The sequence below is a fragment of the Gossypium hirsutum genome, chromosome A13 (genome assembly GCF_007990345.1).
Source record: "Gossypium hirsutum isolate 1008001.06 chromosome A13, Gossypium_hirsutum_v2.1, whole genome shotgun sequence".
NCBI classification, from domain to species: Eukaryota; Viridiplantae; Streptophyta; class Magnoliopsida; order Malvales; family Malvaceae; genus Gossypium; species Gossypium hirsutum.
Window position 1 is genome coordinate 99,456,792 of NC_053436.1, and position 10,173 is coordinate 99,466,964.

A 10,173-nucleotide genomic window follows, 5' to 3' on the forward strand; every position below is an offset into this window, starting at 1 on the left:
TATTTATCTCATCTTACTAAAATAAAACTAGCAACATCCTATCTTTCTTTTTTCTTTCCAGTGTGTAATTGAAGTCTTTGGGTGAAAAAGGTTTGGATAATCTTTACTTTCAAATTTAATCTTCTTTTTTTTTTTTTGAAAAAAATTGCAATAGAAAGTAAGAGTTTAGGGTTATTAAGATTAATCAAATTGTGTATTAGGTATTTTTTTTTTATTGAAAAAATTGGTTAACCATTTCATTCTAAAAAAATTGGGATTTTTACATTGGTTGACTCACTTTTTGCCCAATCAATGTAAAAATCCCAATTTTTTTAAAAAATGAAATGATCAACCAATTTTTTCAATAAAAAAATAAATACCTAATACAAAAATTGATTAATCTTAATAACCCTAATTTTTCTTTTCAATTCCAATTCTTTTTTCAAAAATTAAATCTGAAAGTAAAGATTATCCAAAAAAAAATTGAATGTTATTGGTTCTATTTTAATAAGGTAAGCTAAATACAAATTTTGGCTTAAAACCATTTATTTTGATTTAATGACTAAGATAATTTTAGTTCTCATTGTTACCATTTTAAAAGTTTTCACTATAATTGTCATCATAGTTATTGCTTTGTAAAACAATTGATAGATAACACTCACTTAATCAAACTCTTAATATATAAGTATAAATGATAATTTCTATTATCTTTTCAGTTTTGTATTTATATAATGGATAGTGTTGGAATAAATTGAGAGAAAAACCAAAGGAATTTTCAAAAAGAAAAAAAAAAGAATTCTTGAAATTTCAAAAGGAAATTTGAAGCGTTCAAATCTTTTGGAAATGATATTATTGCTAATATGTGTCTTTGTTTCATGTTTATCTTATTTTTGGTATTGTATCGTTTTTTAATATCATTTTTATGTATAAATTTTACTAGAATATACCCAAACGTCAACATGATATTCTAGGATAAGGATTTTATTGCAAGATGAAAACACCTGTAATTCTTGAACAAAAAAGAAAATTAAATAGCAAATAATTAATTGCATTAAACAGCTAGTTTTGAAGGGAAGCATATACTATAATATTTACCAACTTTCTCCCAATGCTTATGTCTATCAACATTACTTCCCCCCCCCCCTTGCATATGCATCGTGTAATGAAGCTAAATGTAGCAAGCTAATCCACCTATGAATGAGCTTGAGAAACTTCACCTTTCTCTCCAAGTTGGGTCTCTGCTTCCAAAATCCGGGCAGTTCCTTCCATCTTCAATCCCTCCATGTTTATTTCAGGGATAATCGGAGGCTTCATTCTTCGTGTAACTGTCATCTTCAGCCCCTGCGTTGTGTGGATAGTTGCTCCAGTAGTCATTTCAACCTGAATACAGATTTCATTGATCTTTTATACGGTATATCCACTTTTCTTTTTGAATTACTACACGTTTATAAGACACCATTCGTACTCAAAGCACATACGAATAATAATAAAACTCTCAAACAAATCATAGCTTGGCTAGGTACTGGTATTTCAGCTTCAAAAATAGCTGAGAATCTCTTTGTACTTATGTCCAATACATAGCTTATGCATGGGGTATATGTAGTTTGACATGCAGATAGTCAACAATTCTTATTCTATTAAGCCGATATCGGAAAGTGAACTTACAAGAGAGTTTCAGGTTTTTGGGGTTTTTAGTCCACTAGAAGTTTGAGAGCCAGCTACACTTTATGTCATTTACAAGTAAAAGTTGTAAACATGAACAACAAGTGCAAAGCAGTTTACTTACTGGAGGAGCTCCAAGTGCCATTTGGAAGTTAAATCGCCGGACAAGCATTGCAACTGCTACAACAGTCTGTACGTCAAAGTAACTCTTCTTCAGGTTATACAATATCAATCACCAGTGGCCAGAATTTGTCATGTTTCAACTAGAACAATAAAGTATGATACCCCAATACAAAAAACTTAACTCTCATGTTTTGATACTGAGTACTGACTGAATTTTTTTCAATAAAAAATACCTCGAAAGATGCAAACATGTCTCCTACACATTTCCGAGGTCCTCCACCAAAGGGCAAGTAACTGAAAAGAATGCCAATATCGGTGATTTGTAATTGAAGGAAAGTTATAAAAGTAACTGTAACAAAGGACAAATAACTTTTGAGAAAACATATTAGTCTATAGTACCTTAGCTTATCTATTAACACATATTTTTCATTTCACCAAATTGCACCTATAAACTACAACTACTAGAATTCAGAGAATAAAAAAAAAAAAAAAAAAACTCCTCGTTGCCATCTCATTTATAGATATGTTGATGAAATAAACAAAGTTGTACTTATATGTTACCAGAAATTTTGGTTTGTTTCATTAGGATTCGGTCCATCTAAAGGCCACCTTTCAGGATTGAACTTCTCTGCATCTTGCCAGAGACTTGGACTTCGATGCAGATTCCAAACAGAGATAAAAATATCTTCACCCCTAAATGTAAAATATATGACAAAGTTAAGAATTCGGAAAAAGTACGAGTGGTAAAGTCAATATATCATAGCACTTTCATGTAAAGCTTGAGATAAAGCAAAAATATACAAATAAAAGATATCCATATAAGCAAAAAACAGTTAGCACAAGTTCCCCACCCCTATAAGCTTTCTAGAATCCATTCGATCTATGCTGCAAGTTCTACATTTATAAATTTGACAAACAACCATATTTTCTCAAGAAAAAAAGAGGTGTGAAAGTGATTTTGCAAGAAGATGCTTGCAAATGGTGCATGCTTATTGTCCAATAGGATGGTAATGATATTGATTTTAGGGACCTTTTTATTGGGTACTTTCCAAGCACATCATTCTCAATAGAACGTCGTATTAAGACCGGTGGCTGTGGATAGAGCCTCAGAGACTGCACAAAAGTAGATAGGATTATATCCATTCAAGGTGCATTAATGCAACATATTTGATGAAACATGAAATGGAACAGAACTACACTTACTTCATTAATAACACGAGTTGTGTACTTGAGTTTTTTCATGTCGTCTATCGTTGGAAACCGATCTCCAAGAACAAAGTCAACCTAGGAAATTTGGTATGATAATAAATAAGAAAATGAGACAATGAGATCGGTTGCCCTTTTATACCGGTATTACACAAAGTTCAAAGATACCTCATCCTGGAGCTTGGATACAACACTAGGTTCCTGCAACAACCAGAGAAAAAGAACTAATGAGAACTTGAAATGAGTTGTTATTCAAAAATGATATTTGTTTCAACCCTGATGAGGGAGATCCTCTTCCCATGAAACAACCATCAATTAGTCACACTCCAAAAGCAATCCCAAAGACATATTCAAAAGCTTACTAAATACTGCTAAACCTAGCAATCTTGGAATAGGTTATGGCATATTATTCATTCAAAGTGTACAACTAATTGCAATTATGAGGGATAGGAAGTAATGATTACTGCATAATCAGTTCCGATACACATAAATGTCAAGGAGAAAAGCATTAGAAAACAAACGTCTTAACATATGCTTTTCCTGCCTATAGGAGTATGACTTGAATTTAATTTCTTTTATGAGTGAAGTAGGAGCAACCCAATTATTGTATTCTTTTTACTCTAATGAACTTGAAAAAATTAGAGTTCTTCAATATGATTGTGTGTTGGAACAAGGGTTCATTCTGGTGAAACCATGTAAATCCTTGTGTCAGTGTTTTTTTATTATTCTTGCTTCATTAATTCTTTGTTTATATAAATATATTTTGCATAAAGCTGTTAAAGAAAGTAATTAATGATAATTGCACAGAAATTAGTACCAAAAGCTTGTTTATATGGGCAGACCACAAACAAGAAGCCAAACATTACAAGAGAGGGAATTAGCTCCTTTTTCGCGCAGAACAAATCCTTGAATTACCTTTGATAAAAGATAGAAGGTCCATGTCAAAAGAGCAGCCGATGTTTCATGCCCAGCAATAAGCATTGTCATTAAATCATCACGGAGTTGCTTGCTAGAAACCTGCAAAATGATTCAAGGAATATCTTACATCTCATCAGCTGCTAATCCACAAATTTCATAACTATCAATACATACATCATCCCCTGATGCCAGCAGAAAGTGGAGAATACTAGGATCTTGTTCATTCATATACTCATCAGAAAACTGTAGCTCTTCTTCTTCTACCATCCTCTGAAAATAAAAGAGTTTAAATTTAAAGGAGAACAAAAGAAATGTTTAATCAAGTCAATGCAATAGTTAATATCCATGAGACACATATACAAATATGTAAAACATGCCAAAATCAAACAATTAGACTAATCCACACAAAGTTTTTACCTTACATTGACATACAACAATACCAAGAATGACCCATTTGGAGATATATTCTCAGGTCTGACATTCCCTCTATGTACTTGAAGATATGTGTAAATGCTTGGTATAGCTGCAAAAAGTTATGCATACACCATATCCAGTGTTTGATACATCATACTACATGTTCCTACATGCACAGTGATTATTGAAGACGTAAAGGTAGAGTGTAATATTATCTCACTACATTTACTGATAACTTTACCTTGCATGTCGCAATTAGATCGTCTAGTACATCATTAATCAATTTGAGTGCTTCCATAACCTTCCTTTGTCGTGGTGAAAGGTCTTTCCAAATAGGGATCTCCCAGGTTGGAATAGGAGAGACACTTCGATCTTCTGCTTCCCGCAAAACAGTGTAAACAGCCTGTCCTAGTCAAAATACAGTCACATACTTTAGATGCTTTTAACAAAAAATGTAAATGAAACTAAGACACAGTGGCAACAGCATAAGTGCCAGCCAAATAGGAAAGAAAGTACCTCAACTATGCCGGTATCATTTGTTAATGAATCGAAATCATAATTAAATACTGCCTTGCCAATAATGTCTAATGTCAACCTGGAGAAAAGCGATTCCATTTCTACATCTTCCCCATCAGTTGCAGCATCATCTAGTTTCAGGCAAAGCCTATCGGTAGCCAGCCCAAATAAGCTAATCATAGCTGCTACATACTAAAAATTGAAAAATTCTCTCAAAAAATATTTGAAAAATAAAAAAGTAAAACAACGCTACTGATAGAGAATAATATATAAAAGGTAGATCCAATCTAATGACTTTGGGTGTGTTCAATAAGGTTTAATGAATATTCTTAGTTTATCACTCTTTTTTAGATTGCAAATTGCTGCTAGTAATTATGCATACTAACTTCAATCATTTATATGGTTATCGGAAACCCCTTCACTCCGTCCACTCTTTTGCAGACTACATCAACCACTGCTAAGTCAGAGTGCATGGGACTATAAGAAATAAATTTTTAATTTTTAAAGCACTGAACCCATAAATTAACTACAATACCTTTTGATGCAGTGCTGGGACTATAGCACGTCTTCTAATGCGCCATATCTCACCATCAGCTGGGATAAGTCCTTTTCCCATGACAAAGTCCAAAATCTCTGCTAATATACCCTTCACATTGAAGAGAACAAAAGATGAGACAAAAACAATAAAGCAATATTAGTCCATCCAAGAAAAGCCAAGAAGTACACCACTGTTTACCTTTGAATAAGCCTTTGAGTTGTCCTTCAATATATGCTTAGCAATGGAAGGATCGGAAACAATCAAAAATGACTGCAGCAACATCCCCATCCCATGTATGTAACAGGAAATCCATAATTATCTTGGACAATGCTATGTACAAGAAAAAAAAAAAGAAGCCAAAATGGAAAAGGACACACGAACCTTTGGTCCAAAGGTTAGCCTGAAAATCCCACCATAAGTGAGGTAAAGCTCATACAAAGGGATGAAGAAGGCCTCACTTCGGATGGCCTTAATCGCCCCTTTCGCCTCTGGAATCTTGGGATAATCTTCAACATCATCAACCCCTTTAAATAAGATTTCAAGAACCCCACTGGGAACACCAATTTTCGACAAACCATTCTTCAATAGAGAAGGGAAACTAGTTCCCAGGAATAGGAAGACATAAAAAGAACAGCAAATTAGCAGAAATTATTATGAAGTAAAGAAATAAATACAAGTCAGAGAATAGACTAAGCATTCACCAATATAAATATAATTAAGCCAATCCAAACATGACAAGGAAGATTACAAAAGAATACAAGGATATCAAGTCCAAATATTATTCTTAACCACAATTAATTGAAAAAATTAAGAAAGGGAAATAAAGGTCAACATCCCTTTTTCTTTGATGAAAAACAAAAGATACCCAAAACAATAGTAAGCATCACAATGACAGCTAAAAGGTTATAAAAACCAAAACCAAAAAAACAAAGTGAAACAAAGGCAAAAATACCCAGATTTCTGAACAGTGAATTCTCCAGAAGCAATCCTGGCAGATAACTCAGCCCGGCGTTTCTCTTCAAGTAAACGTTCCACACTTTTAACACCATTGTCAGCTGAATCAGGCTCTCTCCCATTAGAAGATGATCCACATTTTACTATTCCAAACTTAGATGTGCCTGAAAATCCCATTAAACAAGCAAAAATGAAGCTTAAAAGAAAAGAAAGAAAGAGAAAATGGAGAATTGTAAAGTTAGAACATACCATAAGGTCTAAAACAAGAAGCAGTGAGTTTGGGTTTGGGTTTGGTTAAACGAAGCTGAAGAAGAGGAAAAGCTGGAGTGGCAGCCATATAAAAGTAGGGTGGCAATGGAAATTTATGGACAAAGATAATATGGGTTTAAAGAAAAAATGAAATTGAAGATAATAAAGGAAGTGTGTAATGTGGCGGGACCTCCAACTCTCAAACTCTTTTTTTTTATCTTATTTTATTTTTGTAATGTCTTAACCGCAAAAAAGGAACAGGAACTAGGCAGGGGAATCTTTCCAACAGTTGATAGCGTTAGATTCCGTGTCATCTAATTACCATTTTTTTACACTCCTTCAACCTACTCCCCCGTAACCTTAAACCAGACTGACTGGATTGCTTGGATTCTCAGTCCAAGATAAGAAATATCCATTTTTATTTATTTTAATTGATTGTATTTGATCATCCAATTTTAAATTGTTTATCACTCTAATAATCATCATAATTTATTTTTTCTTTTATACCAATTTTTAAATCTTCAACTTTAAATTAAAACATGTTATCCTTTAAAATATTAATTGAGTTAAGATAACAGTGATAATTTATTTATTTTATTAATACTAAGTGAGGAGATAAGATTGTTATAATCAATCCATTCTATTTCTTTGGCTTTTACTTTGATGGTTTATTTTAGGTTAAAACTAGATGACATATCTATGTATTATATTGATAATAAGCTAAATTTGTATCTAATTTCGATAATTCTTACTACTGGGTTTGTAATTTGTATCTAATTTGGAATATCGAAATTCGAATTAACAAGCAAACCAAACTAAATTAGAGCATAAACAATAAAAGAGGGTCGAATTAAAAATTCTAAAAAACTTATGGTTGATCAGATTTTTTATTTAACTTTATAAAAAGCTAGATTTAGAAAAAAAATTTAGTATAAAATATGATTTTATGTGATCGTTGTTAGATGAATCAACCTAAAATTAGCATATGTATTATATATAAATACATTGTATGGTGTCTTTGGAAAACACATTGGACATTGAATAAAAATTATAATTTGTTTTCTCTAATCTTTTTCAATACATCTGTAGTGGTAGATTTTGGCAAACCGTTCTGTCATCTCATTTCTTTTTCTTATTTTTGTTTAATTGTTTTGTAACTCATTTCTGTTTTTCACTTATTATCATTTTATTCAAATCCACTTTTAAATTCTAATTTGAGTATGATTAATTTCATGTTCAACTAATTTTCTTTTATCTTTAGTCCGGTTATTATTTCGACAAAAAAATTGTGAGATATGAACTCGCACTAAAAAACCTTTCAACACAGTATTTGTTATCTCTCTAGAATATGAGATAGTCACAATCATCCCTTAAAGTTAATTCAATTTCAATTTAAAAAGCGCGCGTTAGGTTGGAGTTGTTTGGAGTACAGTTGGGAAAACAAGACAGTCGTCTGCCGAATTCGAATTCCCGTGAACAAATTGGTGTGTTCAATTGGAAAAAGTTAGTTGGATTTAGTCAAGGGAGATAGTGGTCGAATTTAAATGACCCACGTGGTTAAGGCCATTAATTCGAGTTGGGCTTTTCTAGATCATAAGGTTGTTGGGATCTTAAATTGCGGACGTGTATTAGGTGGTTAGATAATTGGTAAGGGTTGGTTTGCAAGTCGTATCAGAATCAACTACACAAATAAAAGTTGGTGATTGGGGCGTCCTTGATCGCTATAACCAACTTATCGATTGGAAAGAAAAATCTACTTTCAAGGATTGATTCGATTTCGGAGTGTACCAAGACTGAGGCTAAGCATTCATATATTAATTTACCAATTTGATTTAATTTCCTTAATTTTATTTTACAATCATAATTATGTTATTATATTTGTTTATTTTATATTTGTTTATTTTATTTTCTTTATCAGCTAAATTTTTCCCTTTTATTTATTTTACAGCTCTGCACCCACAGGTCATGAGCACGACATCTGTTTAGACTCAGAAATCTAATCGCATAAATAGAAAAATTAAGAATTTTAATCCCTATGAGATCGACTCTATTATTCTATGCTACTATTTAATTAAGTTAGAGCGTGAGAAATTATATTTGATGGTTTCGATATCTATCACATACTATATATACTTTCATATAAATAAAGCCACTAACTCTAAACTTATATATTACTCGATGTATATGTCTTTATTAATTTTTAGAATTAACTGTTATATTTTTATTTTTATTTTTATCTAATAAAAAATATGAATTGCTTTATTTATTTTTAATGAATGTCCTTGCATATTTTCAAAATTAACTCTTACATTTTGTTTTTTTATTAAATAAAATTTTATTTATTTTGATTACTGCTATATTTAATTCATATTAAACTAATTTTTTAAAAGATCATTTTTATTAAATTAAATATTCACTACATTTTTAGATTAATAATTGAAGGACAAAAATCTCAACCTCCTTTTTTTTTTTTTTTTTGCCGAGGGGAGTGGTTAAGCTTAAAGCACGGCAAAGAAATCATGATGCAAAAACAAAGGGCAACGTCCTTTGATAATAAAATCATGTCAATCTAATAAACAAACCGATAAAAATTTCATTTAGGGCGTTGTATTAGGAGTTTGATTACATTTTATTTATTTTATTAAAAATATAAATAAATTAATCTTTGTATATTAGATTAAAAAATAAGTTGATTCATTTTTTAAAAAATCTATCCATTTATCCTATTAAGTCATGATATGACAAACGGAGCAAGTACACAACAACATTTGGTGTGTCACGTGTACTGCACGCTTCGTGATATTTTTTCATGTCAACAAATATTTAAAAGTTAAAAATTCTAAAAAAATTAATTTGAAAAATCATGTTCAGGATAAACTTCGATAAAATTATTGTTTGGGTTCAAATGCACTTGGTCAACGCTTGTTTGGATCAATCTTGAATATGATTTTTCAAAAAATTATAAAAAAAAATAAAAAAATTATTAAGAAATATGAGAAATTATTAAAAATTAATAAAAATATTTAAATTTATGATAAATATTCGAATTACAAATTAATCATCATCAAGCTACAATTTTTTAAATATTTAATAATTATTATGATGAATTACTATAAATATTAAAAAATTTGAAATGACAAATAACTATAAAAAAAAGTAAAATGTAAGCCTTAATATAATGAAAAGACTTGTAGAATAATTCAATAATAAATTAAATATTCAATGGAAAATGACATGCAATTGAGTCCCTAATTAAATATAAGTAATCAATTAAGCTCTAAAAAAAATTAAATTCTGTGTAAGTCTTGATAACCATTGAGTCTATGTCGACGTGGCAGGTGATGTGGGAAAATGTTAACATGGTAGATGACCTGGTAGATTGCTAATAAGAAAGGCTTAATTAATTTTTAAATTATTTTGCAAGAACTTAATTAATTTTAAATTATTTTATAAAGATTTAATTAATTTTTTAAATTATTTAAGACTAAAAATTATAAAAAGATAATAAAAATTTTGAAAATTAGGATAATTATAAAAAAATATCAGTTATAGTAATATATTGTTAAAAATTACTTTTAAAAAATATAAAAACAATTATAAAGAATTTTTGTTAT

General features: G+C 30.5%; 1 protein-coding gene and 1 long non-coding RNA gene across 2 annotated transcripts; one reads left to right on the plus strand and one right to left on the minus strand.

Annotated features, from left to right (window-relative positions):
- Positions 1–944: 944 nt before the first annotated feature.
- Positions 945–6,755, minus strand: LOC107912958 (protein LUTEIN DEFICIENT 5, chloroplastic). The gene is made up of 16 exons (XM_016841359.2): positions 6,560–6,755; positions 6,309–6,474; positions 5,738–5,954; positions 5,555–5,626; positions 5,354–5,464; positions 4,819–5,010; positions 4,544–4,705; positions 4,063–4,158; positions 3,886–3,987; positions 3,139–3,171; positions 2,968–3,048; positions 2,795–2,877; positions 2,326–2,457; positions 1,998–2,058; positions 1,766–1,831; positions 945–1,359 (listed from the first exon to the last, which is right to left on the minus strand). The coding sequence occupies exons 1-16, from the start codon at positions 6,645–6,647 to the stop codon at positions 1,171–1,173; spliced, it is 1,851 nt and encodes a 616-aa protein (XP_016696848.1). The 5' UTR covers positions 6,648–6,755; the 3' UTR covers positions 945–1,170.
- LOC121212510 (uncharacterized) lies at positions 1,275–1,961 on the plus strand. Its single transcript, XR_005907783.1, has 2 exons — positions 1,275–1,390; positions 1,658–1,961. It is a non-coding gene; the product is annotated as an uncharacterized lncRNA (long non-coding RNA).
- Positions 6,756–10,173: the final 3,418 nt, after the last annotated feature.

Bases quoted from the DNA above. Each gene is read 5' to 3' on its own strand.
- LOC107912958 (XM_016841359.2), bottom strand. From the start codon at position 6,647: ATGGCTGCCACTCCAGCTTTTCCTCTTCTTCAGCTTCGTTTAACCAAA. The intron at 6,475-6,559 runs GTATGTTCTAAC...TGGGATTTTCAG, and splicing joins TTCTTGTTTTAGACCTTATG to GCACATCTAAGTTTGGAATA. The intron at 5,011-5,353 runs GTATTGTAGTTA...TTCAATTTTTAG, and splicing joins TCCCAGCACTGCATCAAAAG to TATGTAGCAGCTATGATTAG.